Source organism: Neopelma chrysocephalum, unplaced genomic scaffold (genome assembly GCF_003984885.1).
Source record: "Neopelma chrysocephalum unplaced genomic scaffold, ASM398488v2 Primary Assembly neopelma1_24, whole genome shotgun sequence".
NCBI lineage: Eukaryota > Metazoa > Chordata > Aves > Passeriformes > Pipridae > Neopelma > Neopelma chrysocephalum.
Window position 1 is genome coordinate 33695585 of NW_020897693.1, and position 18998 is coordinate 33714582.

The window sequence follows — 18998 nt, forward strand, 5'->3', positions numbered from 1 at the left end:
GCTCTTCCTTTATCCCCTAGTCATCATAGAAGGCCACTGGGTTGGTCAGACAGGACTTGCCCTTGGTGAAGCTGTGCTGGCTGTCTCCAATGATCTCCCTGTCCTCCGTGTGCCTTAGCATAGCTTCTAGGAGAATCTTCCCAGGCACAGAGGTGAGACTGACAGGTCAGTCATTCTCAGGGTTTTCTTTCTACCCTTTTTAAAAATGGGTGCAATGTTTTCCTTTTCTCAGTCACCAGGGACTTTACCTGACTGCCACGATTTTTCAAATATCTTGGAGAGTGACTTGGCAACTACAGTAGTCAATTCCCTCTGGCTTCTGAGATGTGTCTCATCAGGTCCCATAGACTTACGTGTGTTCGGGTTCCTCAGGTCATCACGAACCTGATCTTCTCTTATAATGGGAGTGACTTTGCTCCCCTAGTCCGTCTTGCAGTCCATCCACTCAAGAGGTGTAGGGTTGCCGGTGAAATCTGAGGCAAAAAAAGTTGTTGAGTACTTCAGCTTTCTCCTCATCCATTGTTACTAGTTTACCAGTTGTGTTTGTCCAAGGGGTCCACTTTCTTTGACCTTTCTTTTCTGGCTGACAAACCTATAGAAGCTCTTCTTGTAACTCTTCGCATCCCTTGCAAAGGTCACCTTCAACCATGCTTTGGCCTTCCTGACCCATCCAGTGATGTACGAATGTGAATCCCAAACATCCAAACAACTAGACTTTGGACATGTTTGGACTTTGTATAAAATGAATCTATAGGATTTTAATATGACATGTTCATTTGAATAAAATTGCTATTGTGTCATCTATAGATTTGATGGATGTCGAGGAAGAGGATATGACAAGTTTGAAGGCTCAAGACAGAGAGGACCTCGTTTTGACTCTCAGCGCTCAGAAGGATACAGGTCACGTTTTGACAGACAGAACACAGATGGACAGTCTTCAAGTAGATGGGGGTCTATCCCACGAGGACCAGCAGCACAATTTTATACTTCGACAAATGCATCACATGGACATGGTTCCCGACCTAGTGGCCCACGGTGGATGGGGCCCAGGCCTCACCTGGGACAGCAGCAGCAGCAGGCACAGACAGAGTCGGAGTCAGAAAACAAAGAACCTTTTACAGACACAGCTAGTGATCAGCAGACTGTAAGCAGAACACAGTCTACTCCCGATGCACAGACTGCAGGTCCCATTGAGCCAAATGAGGACCTGACAGACACTCAACAGGAACCATCCAAACCTGAAGTCAAAGAAACTATTTCAGACCCTCCTAAAAAGTGGACATGGAGTTCACATGATCCTAACCAGAAAGTAGAAGAGTCAAAGGCACCTACTTCACCTGCTCAGAACCAGAATACTGTAACACCTGTAACAGGAAATGAGGATTTGGATTCACCAGATGGCCAATTGACTGCTTCAGATAGCACCCAGGGCTTACCTGGACCAGAAAGCAGAGGGAAAGGACCATTTATGCATGAAGATAGAGGCAAGGGACCAGTAAGCAGAGGAAGGGGCCGTGGCAGAGGGCAGGGAGATGGCCGTGGCTGGGGAATGGGCCGTGGCAGGGGCATGGGAAGGATGGATGGTGGCCGGGGAATGGGAAGGATGGACAGTGGTTGGGGAATGGGCAGGATGGACGATGGCTGTGGCAGAGGATATGCATACAGAGGCAGAGGGCAGGCTAGGCAGGCATCTATCCGTGGCAGGGGAATGTTCAGGAGAGCAGACAGCAGGGAGAGGATGCCAGATGGACAGTCAGGCAGCCGAGAGAGGATGCCAGATGGAAGGTCAGGCAGCCGAGAGAGGGGCCTGGGTGGACGGTCAGATAGCCATGAGAGGGTATTCTCTAGCCGAGACAGAGAACTAGCTGGACGGACAGGCAGCTGGGACAGGGGACGGGCAGGAAGCCGGGAGAGAGGCCCAGTCAGGCAGGCGTGTAGCCGGGAAAGAGAGCCCATGCGGGGGGCGGGTAGCCGGGAAAGGGTCCCCGTCAGGCGCGCAGGTAGCCGGGAGAGAGTCCCTCTGAGGCAGGCAGGTAGCCGTGAGAGGGGCCTGGGCAGGCGGGCAGGTAGCCGTGAGAGGTGTCCTATCAGGAGGGGAGGTAGCCATGAGAGGGAAGCAGGTAGACCTGAAACAAGCAGTATTCACCTAGGAGATGACCCTGATGAATTGCCTCCATACCATCGAGATGAAACATTCAGGGGTTCTTGGGGTCATGAAGATGATAGAATGCAAGAAGAATTTCCTTTAGATAGTCAAGATGACCCTTCTTTGGAGCATGAGCAATTGGATGACTGGGAAAGAGAACAATACTGGAGAGATCACAACTCTGATTATCAGGATGATTCTGTAGATGCATATGACAGAGATGACAGGTTGCAATCCCACCATTCACTGCCTCCATTGTCTCCTCTGCCACCACTACCTCCTTTATCATCTGATCATGACAGACGAGATTCATGGTGGGATGACTGGAAAAGGCCAAGAGAAAGGGAACTAGAGAGAGATCTAGATAGAACTGGAAGATCCTCAGATATTTATGATCAAGATTTAGACAGAGAATGGGATAGAGACTGGGACATGAGAGCTATGCATGACAGAGAAATGGGAAATTGTGACCTGGATATCCCTCCACTACCACCATTACCACCTCTTCCACCTCTGGACAGGTATCGTGAAGATAGGTGGAGGGAGGATAGAAACAGAGATCATTATGACAGAGATCTCCGAGACAGGGGGGAGCTTAGGATTCGAGAGTATCCAGAGAGATACGACACATGGCGGGAAAAGCAAGACTACCTTCCTGAAAGGACTGACTGGGAGAGAGAACGGTTGTCGGATAGGTGGTATCCAGATGATGGAGAGAGACTGCGGTCTCTGGATGACCACTCAGATTCATCCCTTCCTCCACCTTCACATTCCTGTGATATGCTGGGAGCAGATTCAAACCTGGACTCTGACCAGTCCTTGGGAGGAGTGATGGTCCTTAGCCAAAGACAGCATGAGATAATTCTGAAGGCTGCCCAGGAGCTCAAAATGCTTCGGTGAGTTGCCTGGTTCAGTGACTTTGAATGGGAATCCCCATTCAGTGGGATTCATTCAAATTGACACAGTAATGGCTTCATTTCTTTCACCCACAGCATGATAGTAGGAGCTCATGTGTAACAAGTTATTTGGAGTACCTCCATCACAACTTTTGTAGACGGATTTTTTTTCTTACATAGATGGTTGTCCCTTTCCCCATGAATGTGGCATTCCCTGTTTGTTAATTTCCAGGAAGAGATCTATCCCATCACCTGACCAATGGTTTTGTTATCCTCAAATTAGCTTGTTGATAATTTCTTTTCAATCTTTTTGTTAGTGTCAAATAAGCTCAATGATATTTGCTTTTTAATACTTACCTGTCAACATCTACATTAATGTGGTTCCTAAAACCTATTTAATTTTTTGGATACTGCTTGCTTTTTAATTAAAGCATACGTGGGTTTTTTTTCTTTTTACAGTGCTCTCTCATTTGAAATCCAGTATTGTCAGTGAATAATTTTGTCAAGTTAGGTTGATCTTAGATCAAGACCGCATTTTTAGAAAGCAGTTACTAGACTCCTAAGGCTTTAATTGATTTTTATTACAAAATCAGTAATAGAAGAAACCAGGTTGCATGGGGCTTTGAGCAACCTGGTCTAGTGAAAGGTGTCCCTGCCCATGGCAGGGAAGTTGGAACTATATCATCTTTAAGATCGCTTCCAACCCAAACCATTTCATGGTAGAGACATTTTGCACTTTTGTTCATGCTGTTTTGTTTTCGAACTTGTAAGATTGCTAAGCATCTGTCCCATATGGGAGGTCTTAATAGCATGCCAAAATACAAGACAAATTATTTTTAAAAAGGAAGAACTTTTATTGTGAATAATTTAATCATTCACTGCAATTAAATTAATTCAACGAGTGTTAGTAACTGTGAAATCTGTGTTATAAAGTAATATTTGCCAAAAGTTTGGAGTAACAGATTATTTTCAGCTTCCTGACTTCCCTGTTGCTTCAGTTGCTGGGCACGTTTTGTTGTTTAATGTGACTAGCTGCAAGCTAGTGGACCTAAGCTAAGGACTGTAGTCTGGGAATCACTACCAGAGTGGATAGTTTATTAGGACTGAAATGTTTTAAACATAGGAACTAAAACTTATTTTATGCAAGAAAGTTGTTACATGCATATCTTTCTAAGCCAGTAAAAAGGGGGAACATAAACATGATACTGATTTTCAGTTGAATATGAGGGTAATCTTAAAACTAGTTATAGTGGTACTTCTTATTAGGTTCTTATAGGCAGGTGACCCCAGTCTGAATAGTGGGAACAACTTTAAGGAGACTGCTTGTTAATTACTTTTTTTTGAGCCAGGAGTTGTACCAGAAGTGTGGTGTATAACTGCCTTAATTCCAAAAGTAAAGCCTTCATCTGGCTTTGCTTTTATTGTGTGTAAAACAACATACTCTCAGCTGCATGCTGTTCTGTATTAGTGATCTAGTGTAGTGCTTGGTTTACTTTTTGTGCTAATACAGCATTGGGGATCCTTTTCTGTGAGCCAAGTTCCCCTTCTGCTGGACGCTGAACAGATGCATCACTATTCTGGGTGATCTCTGTTGTTTCTCCTACAGAGGGATCCCACTCTTAGTTGTTCTTTAGGAACTACTTCAATACACCGAGTTATTAGCAATTAAAAAGCCTAGGTTAAAAATGCTAACAAAAACTGAAAGGAATAGAACTTCATCATCTAGTGGTTGTAGTACTTGTGGCTGGCCTTAAGTCTCTGCTCTGTAGATTATGTATTGTTGTATATTAAATAGCATTTTGATATATAAACCAAGGAAACAAAAGTTGGAATCACCATCTCTTTTTTTAATAATGGAATCTCTTGTGCTATGGTGGTCTCAATCCTGTTAGCATGTGAACCAGAGCAAGTAACTGAGAGCATTTATGCATGCATTTCCAAGGGGGTTCTTGTTTCCAGAAGGTGTTGGCAGAAGCTAATAATCCAGCTTTACTCTTTACTGTCCGAGTGGTTCTGGTCAAGCACAGAAGCATAACTACATGTCTCAGGAAACCTGTGATCAAAAAGCATGCAGCTAATACACTAAATACCTCCATGGTTAGGTGGATGTGAAACAGGGATTTTTGAATCACAGCACTGCCCATGTTAAGTCTACTATGTCCTTTTCTTCTTTGGACTTGGCTCCTGATACTACTGTAATGTGTTTTCACTATTGAGCATTGATTTCTTATTTTTTATTTAACCTATAGACTGATAACATTTTCTTATGATGCATGTGCAGAGAGCAAAAAGAACAGCTACAGAAGTTGAAGGAGTTTAAACCTGACATTTCCACACAGGACCCTCCAAGATCACAGAACACAAGCACAAGGCCAGGTGCCTTTCAGGTATATTTGTCTTATGTTAATAACATGCTGGTAGTTATTACAATTAATGTGTATGTCCAACCAGTTCTACACACCAATGGTTAAACTTCCCTGTGAAATGCCTCCCCAGCAACCCTTACAACCTCATCAGTCTTCTGTTGAGGCAAAGCAACTTCTTAGTTTCTTTAAATTTTCCAAAGCCTTTTCTGCTCAGTCAGTCCACTATGTCTTCTGAGCATGACCTATCGGGGACAGCAGCACAAGAGGTTTAACAGTCTAGATTCTGTGGAGTGATGTGCAAAAGGAGGTGAGCTCTTCCAAAACAGGGATATAAGGCTCACAAGAAGAATCTGCTGTTCCTTGCCTAAGTTCTGACAATTTATACTGCTTTTCCTACTTCAACAGCTCTCTTTGAAGTTAGAGAATTTTGAGGATAAGTCAATTAGAAACTGAGATATTTCAACATAACATGGGCATTAACATTCTATTTGCTGTCTTTATTGGGAACTCTCATTACCTCCTATAATATAAAGTGCACGGAAGCTCACGTTTATGTACTTCCATGAGTTCATCTCCTGTTGTGATGCAAGTTACTTCTCTGCTGCCTCATCTCCTGTTTAATTCTGGGAACTCTTCTCAAATGCCTGGTTTTTTGATAATTCATATCCAGTCAGAAATCAACTGAACTTCTTGCAGTCATGCTAACTAAGGTTTATAAATCCCTCCTAGAATGAGTAAACAGTTTTGTTAAATATATATTGGAGGAGTTGATGCGGAGTCTTTATTCTTCATCACATCGTAACTATAAAGTTACTGATACCAGTAAATTTAGCCGTAATGTCTTCTGGGTCTGACATTTAGCCAGACCAAGCTTTGTTTGTCCCTCCTTCCAGAGAGGTGTTATGCAGTGAATGAGGCACTGCAAGTTTTCTTTTTGCCTAGGTGACCTCCTCCTTGTTTGCAGTGTCTATAAAGTAAAATAATGGAAGCGATTTGCTACCAAGAACTGCAGGTATGTTGATGCCTTTAGGAAGTTACAAAATATCAAAGTTGAGCAGAAGTATCTCAGACTACTTCACTCATCTGCCTAGTGGTTTTCAAACGACTCTTGTCTTTCCAGGGGCTCCTGCTTTCAAATATTTATGCTGTGAATTTCAACTGTTATTACAGAGTTCAGCTTCCTATCTACAACCATTCTGCAATTTTTGTTGCATGTTGCTAATAAGGCTGGCTGCCTATAACTTGGCATTTGCTGTAATGCTGAAAAGACTTGAGACATGCAGAGTTCCGTGGGGATGTTTGATTCATGAAGGGTCTGTCTCACAGACAGCAGGAATCTTTGCAGACAGCAGGAATCTTTGGGAATAAAACAGTAGACACTTTTTAACTGAGATAGGCCTACCGGAGCTTAAATTGGTGAGGTTATTTTGAAGAAGAAAATAAATAGTATTTAAACCTTCACATAGTGAACAAATGCCAAATTAAGTCAGGCCACCAGTTTTTGGAAATAGTCCTCCTACCTGTAGCACCTTGATGGAGGTACTAGAAAATGTGTATGATTTGATTACTGATTACCATTGCACTGACTGACTAAGAGGATGAGAGAAGGTTAGTTTTACAGAGCTACATTAAAAGTGCTTTCTGCATCTAGGTCTCTTCTCAGCTATCTTCAGAGGCATCAGTAGAAGCCCAAGCTATTAAACCTTCTCCTGCTGTTATTATAAAGCCTCCCGTGTTGTTCAGACAGCCCACCCCTGTGACAAGACCAAGTGCCCCCCTGGCAAGGCCTACTACACCTATGACAAGGCCACATGCTCCAGTTTCTACTCCAACTACAACCCCAAGTCATGGTCAGTCTTTAAAACCATCACCTTCTGCTGTGGAACAGGAACGCTGGGATGAGGATTCTTTCCACGGACTGTGGGACACAAATGAGGATAAAGGTGCAAATATGGAGTATGAGTTACGTAAACAGGAGTCAATGATGCCTCCACCTGTTTCCTCGCCTGTGAAAATACCTTCTGTCCACACCTCTGTTCCATCATCTGTACCAGTGTCCCTTTCTTCAGTTATTCCACCAGTTCCTAAAGCACCTGTCATTCAGCAAACTGTGGATTATGGCCACGGGCGAGGTGGGTATTACAGTGTATTTGATCTGTAACAAAGAGCTAATCAGTCCTGCTAACTTCTTTCTAAAGGAGTGTGCCATGCAAAGTGTGCTTGTTCTGCAGTTGGCGTGTAGACTGCATCCATTGCGATGTGATGCTAAGCAGTGCAGTTTTAAGGAATCTGTGACCTCCAACCCTGAGTTTAATGTTTTTCTCAGTACTCATAGAAAGAGCTATTTCATGTGAACTGAATGGTGTATAGCCATGGCTGCTTCTAATGAACACCAACTGATGTGATCGTATCAATGTGTTATATTTAGATTGATATTGATACTTTCCCTTAACCCTTTTGTGGATGAGTATGGAAATAACTGTGCTAGAAGATACTTTGCATGGTTACAGTTCTTTGGTGTGACTTAGTAACTTAAAGCAGAATGTGATTGGTGTTTGCATTATTTTTATACTGCTTTTAATGGGTGTGAGGTACCCTCTGGGCAGGGAGGAAAACAAAGTCTCCTTCTGAAGGGAGTGCGCCCTAAGCAGGCATTTAACACATAAACAGTGAAGGGCTCTGGTTCTTAGTATTGAGCTTATCAAAGCTAAAATTCAACACTAGGTTTTAAATAGAATTAAACAAAAGTGAAATCATGTCATAAAGAAGTCCTTAAATTGTGCGTTGTCATTTAAAGTGTGTTTTTTCTCTCTCTGACGTGCCATGGCATGAGTTGAAGCCATATCAATTCCATTAAGTAGATGTTTTACTAAAAGCTATTAGAAAAATTGTTACTGATGTGAGACTTTCAGTTAATATTCTTGATATTACAGTAGTTCCATGAGTTATTGAAAATCTCAGAACATTTTAGTGTTTATAGTTTTCTGACACTGCATGCTACCTGAACTCACCTTAAAAGGCAGAAGTCCCTTTCTTAGAGATGAAATGGTTTAGACACACACACACACACACACACAAACCTACTTCAGTCTTTCAAAGCCATGGTGTTGTTTATTTATGTGTAGCTCTTCTTGCATTACCCATTAGTATAAATTTTGGTAAGTTGTTCCAGTCACTTTTCATGCCACTGACTGATTGCTTCTCATGCCAGAGGAAAGGAAATGGAAGAGAGGTGTTTTAAGACATTAATTATTTTATGATTATTTTCAACCAGATATAACTACCAGTAAAGTGGAACAGATTCCATATGGGGAGAGGGTAACCCTTCGTCCAGAACCTCTACCGGAGAGGCAAACATTTCAAAAAGGTAGGGAGTGCTTGGCTAGCTCTCAGTTAGTTAGCTCTTAAGAAAAGTTGTAAGGCACTAAAGGCATATTTTAAACTATTGTTTAAACCAGAACCACTTTATTTTCTTCAGAGGCCCATAGGAATAACAGGTTATATTGTCAAGAGGAGTACTGCAGTCGATAACCTAGCTACTTTAAAAATTCAGTTTTGCAGCTTTAAGTAGGATTGCATGGTATGGTAGTCTATTACAGTTCGGAAAAGAGATACAGTGTCTGATTATGTCCATCCTAGCCCACATATCATGTATTTCTATACACTTTTCCTGCACTCTTGGTTGTTGCTTTATTTTTTTTTCAAAATTAGTAGTTTGGATTTCCATGGGTTTCTTTCTTCAGAGCATCCAGGTCGCTACAACAGAGAAAGAGATCGTGAGCCTTATTTCGAGCGTCAGGGTAATTCCAACACAGATCATCGGGATTTCAAGAGAGAGCGGGAATTGCACAGAGACCGTGGTTCTGTGGACTATGAACGAGAGAGGTTTGAAAAGGAGAGGCATACCAGAGATGATAGGTATGTGATTTTGAAACACTATTGGAATCAATGCAGTTGAGGCTGTATTGTGTATCAGACTGTCCATTTTGCCTGTGAGGTGCATGTTTGTTTCACTCTGGAATCCATAGTGGAAATTCTAGAAATACACAAAATACTCTTTTGGCAGGGTTCTTCCTACTACACCTACAAGGACTCAGTCTTACCGTGACAAGAAAGACCATCCATCCTCCAGGCGAGGTGGTTTTGAAAGACCACCATATGAACGAAAGACAGATCGCCCAGCGTATGATCATGGGCCTTCCATGTTTGGAGGTACAGTTTCTCAATCTTGAAGTCGTGCTAGGATATTATGAAAAATATGGTTTGCAGAGGTGAAGATTAATTGGTAGATTAATTGATTTGCAGTATTTATTTGTTCAGAATATATAATTTAGGAAAATTTAGTTAGGTGGTGTCAGTTTTGTTTCTCGGGGATGATGAGATCATGAATGAAACAGTGATATACTCTGCTAAAAGCTGTCTTTGATTAAAATATGTTCAAGATCAGAAATTTGAATTTTTTTGAGGACTTATCTGTAAATTTAATTTAAAATAACGAGGGTCTCTTTAAATCAGCTCAGCTGTGTATGAACATCTTAATTTTTTTATTTTACTGAACTAAGAAAATTCTTCTGTCCAAACACTGGAATTTGAAGGTGATCGTAGAAATTACCCTGAGGAAAGGATTCCTATTTCTGCTCCATCAATACCCCGTCAACCACCACCACCAGCTCCAAGAATGGAAAGGAAGCCAGAATCTAAAAATGTAGATGATATTTTAAAGCCACCGGGACGGGATAGCAGACCAGAGAGAGTGAGTATGCATTCTGAAAGCAATAATCGGTTTCTACTTTGTCTGTATTCAGACAAAATGGTCATGGGTGTTATATGTTGCAAACAAGTGTACATTTGAGGAAGTTCTGGAAATTAGCTTGGTTCCTTTGCAAATGCTTAGTGTTGTAGCATAACTGTTAGGAGTCTACTGGAGATGTAAACTCCTTGGAATGCTGAAAGGAAATTAGTGTGTAATGTTAAGGTATTTTGGACTCTTATGAGATCTTCACTTGGGTTTTTGATGTATCAGAGGAAAGACTTGGCTTTACACAGAGTCAGAGATTTGGCAGTACACCATATAATATAAGAAAGAACACAATTCAGGCTATAAAACTGAACCAGATCTATAATATCTTATGCAGCCTAAGCTGCTGAGATGATTAACATCAAAAACTCTGAATTACGTGGAACTACTACCATTCCTCACAACCTGGTTTGTAAAACATACAGTGAGGTGTGGTAGCGGCTTTGCTTGATCATATGCAAAAGTGTGAGCCCACAGCACATGATTTTCTTAAAGAAAATTTTTGCAAGAGATTCTGTTAAATATAGTCCAGTATCCTGTTACATGATCTTTGTTTCAGATTGTGATCATAATGAGAGGGTTGCCTGGCAGCGGAAAGACACATGTAGCAAAACTGATCAGGGTATGTAAACAACTGCTCACTGTGTAGTGCTCCTTGTCTTTTACATGTGCTTCCTCTGCTGTTTGTTTTCTGTTTGCCTGGAATTCAAGTCTGTTGTTATTTCATGTTCCATGTCTTCATGTGGCATGTGACTCCCCTCCACTATCACCAAGCAGGAGGGATACCGCTCTCTTCTTGTTTTGAATATAAAGCAGGGAACTGCTGTTGGCCACAAGTATTTTGAAGATCCTGTGTAGCAGAATGGAATTTTTACAGCAAGAGTATATGTTTTCTTTTTGCTTTCTTGCCAGGATAAAGAAGTAGAGTGTGGAGGACCTGCACCAAGAGTGCTCAGCCTGGATGACTATTTTATCACTGAAGTGGAGAAAGAAGAGAGAGACCCAGATACAGGAAAAAAAGTTAAAAAGAAGGTACTCTAAATTCAGTTGCTTTTCTTGACAAAGAAACAACATTCTGGAAAAACACAGAGGTAATCAAAATTTCAGTCTATGGCTTGGGAAGAGTGCAGAGGTCTATGGGCAATTTTTCAAAACAGATTAATATAACTCAGGGTGGTATGGGCAAATTCTTAAAAGCTGACCTGAAATGTGCTTTTCTCATACCAGTGTGCTTTGTGGTCATGACATTCAGCTGTTGAACATTAGCATTTTTACAGATGTCCTCTTTCTTAAATGCTTTTATTCTTGATAAAGGTGATGGAGTATGAATATGAAGCTGATATGGAAGAGACCTATCGTACCAGCATGTTTAAAACTTTCAAAAAGACCTTGGATGATGGCTTCTTTCCCTTCATTATCCTTGATGCTATCAATGATAGAGTGCGACATTTTGAACAGTTTTGGAGTGCTGCAAAAACCAAGGGGTTTGAGGTAACGGAGCCTAAATAGAATTTGAACTTGCTGGTAAACCATATGCCGATATTTCTAAACATTTGAATGCAAAGTGTCCCCCACATTCTGGAAAAAAGCTGTGGTGTACAGTTACAAGTTTACCTTTCTTAAAATGTACAACTGCAGAGTGTATCACCAGGTGGAAAAAGAGCTCTAAAAATTGATTTACAGTATTTAATATTGTCTTTGTCTTTCTAGGTGTACTTAGCTGAAATGAGTGCAGATAACCAGACGTGTTCCAAGAGGAATATTCATGGACGCAAGCTAAAGGATATCAGCAGGGTAACTGTATACATTTGCAGCCATAGGATTAATTATAAGTTTATTGTGCTTTTGGGCCTGCTGTTGTTTGAAAACTGTAGACTGCATAATGCTTACACATTTTATAAGAAGAACATGTAGTTATTTCATGGGATTGATTGAAATTGCTTAAGTACAGATACATCTTGTTAGTGATCAGAAACCAAATGAATCTGTTATATTTTTGTTTGTGTTTTGTTAGATGTCTGAGCACTGGGAGGCAGCACCACGTCACATGATGCGCCTGGACATTCGTTCTCTATTGCAGGATGCTGCTATCGAAGAGGTGAGAACTTCTGTGCTTGTTAAAAATACAAATTATGTCAATGTGACTATACTGAAAATATAAAGCAGACAAAGATATGATCACAACAAGGCAGTTATAGTTGGTACTGTAGAAAGTCAGAATCGCTGTATTAAGTAAGTGTATTCCATTATTCTTATCAGTTACCCAAACATGAAGGTATGTTGTTAGTTTTTATCACCTTTTTGAAGCAAGTTTTTATCGCCTTTTTGAGCAAGAGTCGAAGCCACTTTGCTCTTAGCAACTCTTGAATACCAATTAAAGAGAATCTTTGCTCGCTTAAATGCAACTCAGCACTTTTTGCAGGCTACTGGATTTTTTGGATCATATTTTGAGAAATTAGTTGGATAAAATAAGGAAAGAAATTTGAACTCAGTCTTTGTTTTGATAAATACAGACACGTAGCAGAGAAATGAAGAAATTCATAAAAGGTAGCTGTAGAAGTATGCTGCCTTTTTATTCCATTTGCAGTTTGCCATGACATACATCTTTGGTGTGTCAGCTTTCTATATTGCTGCATTCTTTGGCAGTTGTGTCAGAAGCTCTGGGAATAGTATATGTTAATCATATGATCTTTGTGAAGGTACCTTAGCTGCTTGTTGCTGTTAGAACAGCTCTTCCAATGACTACAGAAACTGGTGAACTGCTGAAGTAGATAGAGAGTCTTTGTGGTTTGTCATGAGGTCAGCAGGTTATTTTTGAATCTCCAAATTCTTCGTACTGGAAAATAATAATCTTTAAGAGGACAGCAAATGGCTCAGAGAAGGCAGATTTGGGTTTACAGGGTTTTACAAATGGTATAAGAAATGATGCATACTTGGAGAGTTTTATGTATTCCGCAGTATGAGCATGAGACCCTGTTAGAACTGTGGACCCCAGAAGGTATTGCATTAGATGAGCAAGCTTAACTGTATGTCTTCAAGCATCCATGTATTTTGTTAGGCTGATCTCTGTGGGTACTATTATTCTTTGCTGCGATTTTAAAATATATAAAAGATAAAGCCTCAATAGAGATGCTCTATGCAGAGAGAGCCATTCCAGTGATATGTAAATGGCAAGTTTAAGGTATTTTTCTGAGATTTCGAGTTTTGAAATATGATTGTGTGGGAATCAGAGAAGTATCTTGCTGTTAGAGATACTGGTAGCGCGAGGAATGCGTGTGAAGGAAGAGAATAAAGGATTACTTTTCCACAGTTTGTCACTTTGTTGCTAGAAGGGAACCTGCTTCTGAAGAAAGGCAGAATGGACACAATATTCATATATATTGCAACATCATACTTTCAAAGATGACTCCTTTCTTTTCTCTTCTATTTGAACTTGGAATTTTCTACTTACTCTGCTAAAAAGAAAATACTTAGAAGTCAGGCGCCCTGTAAGTCTGTACTTGTGCTTTGGAACAGGTGGAGATGGAGGATTTTGATGCAAATATTGAAGACCAGAAAGAAGAAGCCAAGAAGGACACAGCAGAGGAGGAAGAAAGTGAACTGGTAGGAGACACATCAGCCATCTCTAACAAATTTTTCATTAATGTGTCTGAGGAAGAATCTCAGGCTTACAAGCGCCAACTCATTGCCATTCTTAACAGTGCAATCTTAATGCATATGTTTCTAGTCGTTTTTTCCTTAAACATTTCTAGGAGAACTTTAATGATAAATCATGTTATTTCTTCCTAATTTATTTGTAAGAATATGTGAGTATATTCCATAAACAGCATTATCAGTGGAGCATGGCAAAATGCCTCTTACAGACTTCTTAAATTGCAGTACACTATAGTGCTGTGTTCCATATAATCTAAGAATTACACTAAGTGGAGGGATGGGAACAATAGACAAAGATTAATTTATCTTATTTCCTTTCACATGTCGAAAGAACTCTCCTCAACTGTCACAGTATTTGACAACACGTATGAAGACTGCTTTCTCTGCCACAGTTTTCTGGCTTTGTTTGTCAGGAGGTATTTCCAAGATGAGGGCTTAGGTCTCTTGGATAAATGAAGGTTATAGAAATGCCCTGAGGGCTGGTTTTTTTAGGTATGTATTTAAAAGGCTATGGAAGGCTTCCTGCTGTAACTCCTTGGTATGTGTTGGAGCTGCAACTGTTCGGTGCTCGATGAGTTGAATGTCTCAAACCCCGGTTCCCACAACCAAGCAGTTAAAGTTCAGTAAACAGGAAGTAACCAAAAGCATCTGGGACAAGCGAAGTGCTTTTCCTTGATGGAAATTTACTATTCCTCAGGAGTGGCAGCTTAGAAAGCAGTTGAAATATAGAATTTTAAAAAGCTTAGGAAAAGTGGATTTTAATAAACGTCTGTTTTTTGCAACATGACTCATTCTCTTTACTAAATTATTCTGTGGCGCAGAGTATGAGACTTCATAAAGTGTGGTTAGAACATTTCAAAGATGCATCCATGTTAACAAGAATATGGCTGCTTGTCTCATTTTTTGGAAATGAGCTATAGCTAAAAGAGAAAGTTGTCTTTAGCTTTTGAAACATCTGTGCATAAATGTGTCCGTGTACATGTGTGTTTATGGGTTCGGGGGAGTGTCCTAATATACAGCACATATACCAGTAGGCCTTTTCTTTATGAGACAAAGAAAGCTTGGTGTGAAAACTGCAAATTATTAAATAACTAAAAGTAATCTACATATAAGAATGTGTTCTATTCAGACAGGAAAAATAACAAAGAATTATCTGCTGTATGTAGTCTCTGGTATTCAGTCAGATAGCTAATCTGAGAGAATTATATCAGACAGGTGGAACACTACACTGTATCTGGTATCTCTTGCCTTCTTGAGTGCAGTTGGTAAGGGTTCTGCAATTCATTTTGCTGCATTTAATCCTGTGGAAAAAGAGAGGTCTGAAGCTCCTGCCATCTGGCAGATATCCTTGAAATATCGAACTGTCTTGTACCAATGGATAAAGTCTGAATCTTTGCTTATCCTATCTGAGGACTGGGATATTGTATAGATTCAGCACACAATAGGCCATTTCACACCATCAAAGTCACTCTTCTTGCTATTATCAACTCCCATAGGGTTGTGGCATTCAGACAATTCCTGCTTTTCTGTGCTTGATGGTATGAATTATTGATGTATTTAACTTAGTGTTCTCACCAGTGTATCACACATCACTTTGTTTAATGCAAGCTTCTAGCTGTGGTGTAAACTTTCTGAGCAAACTTTAATGTGCATCTTGGTTTAAAAGTATAAATATACATATATACATGAAGCTTATTTATATCTTACAAGGAAATATTGCAGCACAAACTGTTTTGGTTTGCATTAATTTCAGATTTGATTAAAAACAAGAAAATACAGAGATCTGATAACCTGAAGTCACTGATATATGCTTGATAGAAAAAAGGTCATTCAAGGATTTTGGAAGAGCAATGCTAAGCATAATCAAATGCAGTGTAGCTCTCTGGAATATACTGGAATTTAATCTGGAATACACTGATTTAGTAACACGTAGCATTAACAAATATGTGTATGTGTACCACAGTGGAGGTGACCTATAAGTAGAGCAGGAAAGAAGTCAGTGACATAAAACTGGTTTGTGGATTGTTTGTTTTCTTCTTGAAATCTTCTAGAATAGTTCTTTTCCCTCTCTATTAAAAAACATTCTAAAAGTAATGGAATTCTCACAGGCCTTCCACTCACTACACTGAGCTTTTTGTGTGATTACAGAGGAACATAAGTACTTTTATACCAAATCTGAACAGCTGAAATGAGGATTGCTTAGTAAGGATTTACTTGTCAAAGAATATAAAAAGAGAAGATAACAAGAAGATAACTAAAATAAATACCTTTTTTCTAAACTTAATATCATTGTGCGGATTTACAAAGAATAAACTGACTAAAAATCATTACACATGCTGACATTATTTATAGGGAAAAAGTGTTTTAAAAGAATCGTGCTAAGAGCATTATTTTAAATGAAAAATAATACTTAAATCCTAGTGACTCAGCAGATACTCTCTTTTAAACAAAAAAAAATTTTGTTTAATTGTGAATTAACCACTCATACATGAATTTAGTATGTCCCTTCAAAAGGAGTAAGTGAAGTTTGTGTGTAGTAAATCTGGGAATTCATAAAAGCTTGCAGTAACTTCTTCATTTGTGCTTGTAAAGCTTTAAATATTCTTTATATCTGATAAGTTGTGTTGCAATAACTTTTCCACTTGGGGTGATACAATACAGTAACTGTGCACACAGCACCTTCGCTGCCTGTTAGACTCATTCTGGAGTTCTGTGTTTGCAAAGGGCAGCACTCTTGTTATGATTTGTAAGGGCTTCTAAAATCACTGAATGGGAAGTGGATGCAGAAGTTCTGAAATACTGAGTAATTGGTCTCCATCTGATAACGAGAATTGTGCCTTACAAAAAGAAATACCTTAAGCTCCCTATATTATAATGCTGTTTCCAGTTCAAAAGTGTTATGCATGTGTGTCTCTCTCTAATCCTCCGAGCTTCTTTCTGTGTATGATTTAGGGTTACATTCCGAAAAGCAAATGGGAGATGGACACTTCTGAGGCAAAGCTAGGTGGGTATTTATTTTTTCCTGTTTTTATAGTTGATATCTAATGATGTTTGCAAAACCTGAAATTTTGTTTTTACTGTGCCTCCCTACCAAAGACAAATAAATGTGTTTATTTCATACATGTGCCTGAAACGGCAAAAACATCTATACAGAAATAGAATTTATCTTCTGCCAGAGGCAAGAGAGTTACTACTTTCTAATCATCACTGGTTTATATACTCATTTACTGTTCTTCCATCTGTTCAAGGAAAGTACTTTGTCTTAAAATTTTTAAAAAGCAGTATTTTATTCTTTATTCATCTCTTCCATATTTATAGTTTTTATATAAGCAAAGAGTCAACTTACATTGCACTGTGTTCTTGTTCATACTGCATACCTTTTTTCAAGCCTAAGTGTCATCAGTAACTTCTTACATTCTTAGAGACGTGCCTCATACCTACCTGTATTGGAGATGTTTCTCGCTTTCCAAAATTGACATCTGTAAGGGCAAAGTAGTGCCATGCTTTGAAGTTGATTCTGAATGATTAGGCGTCAGTGTATCTTTCCAACAGCTTAGGTGTTGAAAAGTTAATTATGCTTTTCAGTTCCAGGAGAGTACTAGAATTCTTCTTAGTAGTATGCAAAATGGACTTTCCAGAAGCATGTGAGCCCTATTTTTGCTGCGCTTTTTGTTCTGAATAGTGCTGATGATTGCATTAAATATAAGTGCTGACATTAGGCTTCTGTTAAAGTCAAAAGCAACTTTCAGGGAGAAATGCATTCACCATGTCTATGGTGAAAGGAGTATACATGGGAAGGGGTTTCTGGTCATTATGATCAGTTTTGTTGTTTTGGGTTTTTTTAATTGAACAATAATGGTTCTAAGTGAAGATTTTATAAGACAGTCTGCACAAAACTGCTCTTTTCTGTCATGTCTATGAGAAGTAACAAATACCTGAATGGGATACAGCATGTCTTAACATTCTGAGGTTTGCTCCTGCATGTGTGGTACAGCCCTGTGTGTCATTACTTTTCAATAACCAGAATCACAATTGCACCTTAGAAATAGCATTAGAAGGTGTGGCTTACATAAAACAGTCTTTCATCTTTTGCTGTTAAATGCTTAACTACATCATCTCTTCTGCTGCTGTGCTCTCTTTTAAGTCATGTAAATATTTGTGGAATATGTTGATGTTGTGGTACCTGTAGTATAACCAGAGGTGCCTTCTACTCAATTGTTTTGACATATCAAATAGCTAGGCAGCTAGGCAGTATTATATCAGGATTGATCTGAATTTTTGTTATAAACAATAATTTTTTAAAATAATATAAAATTATTTCTTAAGTTTATAATGAGTTTTCTCCAATTATGCATGAAATCATAGTACTGGAAACCTGTATTGTTGAAGAATGCTCTGATACATAATGTTATGTGTAGTTTCTAACAATGTGGAGATTGTGACTGCAGCAGGAATTTACAGATAGCTTTCAAAATACTACTAGCAAATAGAAACTAAGAACTGTGTTGTGTTTTCTTATGCAATAAAAACTCCATAAGATAAAATGCAGGATTTTTATATGGTCATCACTTAAATGTAAAATGGGGAGCAGGCAGCAGTCACTTTTATGCTGAAGTAAGTTATTTGCAAGGCTATTGCAGTAGTCCTTTAACAGTCAAACTTCATTAACAACTGGATGTTAGCATGCTGCAAAACACAGATACAGGTGCTAAGAATGGCTTTCTATTAAATCTGTATTCACAATTTTGTAACTACCCTCTAGTATGTGTTCATTTTTGTATGTATATATAGGACTATAGATTAAAAGTAAATTCTGACAAAACATGCATTTTTAAAAAAAACAGGCATTCCTATGTAATAAATGCAATTTCTTTGGAAAATTGCTCTGTCAGGGCAGGCAACTTTTAGCTCAAGGTATGCATTATAAGCATTTGCAGTCTGTGAGTAAGAATTATTCTATTTACTAATCAGTTCACAATAAGAGTTTGTAGATGACCAGTTATAATTATTTCTGGAGAGGCATGTAAACTGTGCTATGCATCTGTTATTCCAAATTTGAGTTATTTCCTGGGAGCTGGCCTGCCCATTAGATTTATTGCATTAGTCCCAGAGGGCACACATTTACAGAAGTTGATGTA

General features: G+C 39.3%; 1 protein-coding gene across 5 annotated transcripts in view; it reads left to right on the forward strand.

Moving 5' to 3' along the window:
* The window catches only part of YLPM1 (YLP motif containing 1), a 36420-nt gene that overhangs the window by 11697 nt on the left and 5725 nt on the right, over positions 1–18998 (forward strand). The window contains exons 5-18 of one of the 5 annotated variants that reach the window (XM_027671722.1): positions 808–3042; positions 5324–5429; positions 7060–7540; positions 8683–8775; positions 9152–9326; positions 9475–9620; positions 9971–10161; positions 10766–10828; positions 11119–11238; positions 11521–11697; positions 11917–12000; positions 12221–12304; positions 13723–13809; positions 16813–16864. In XM_027671722.1, the coding sequence (XP_027527523.1) occupies positions 808–3042; positions 5324–5429; positions 7060–7540; positions 8683–8775; positions 9152–9326; positions 9475–9620; positions 9971–10161; positions 10766–10828; positions 11119–11238; positions 11521–11697; positions 11917–12000; positions 12221–12304; positions 13723–13809; positions 16813–16864 (4094 nt within the window). The remainder of the gene's footprint in view (positions 1–807; positions 3043–5323; positions 5430–7059; positions 7541–8682; positions 8776–9151; positions 9327–9474; positions 9621–9970; positions 10162–10765; positions 10829–11118; positions 11239–11520; positions 11698–11916; positions 12001–12220; positions 12305–13722; positions 13810–16812; positions 16865–18998) is intronic. The other 4 variants (XM_027671729.1, XM_027671743.1, XR_003532302.1 and 1 more) reach the window with 4 other exon arrangements.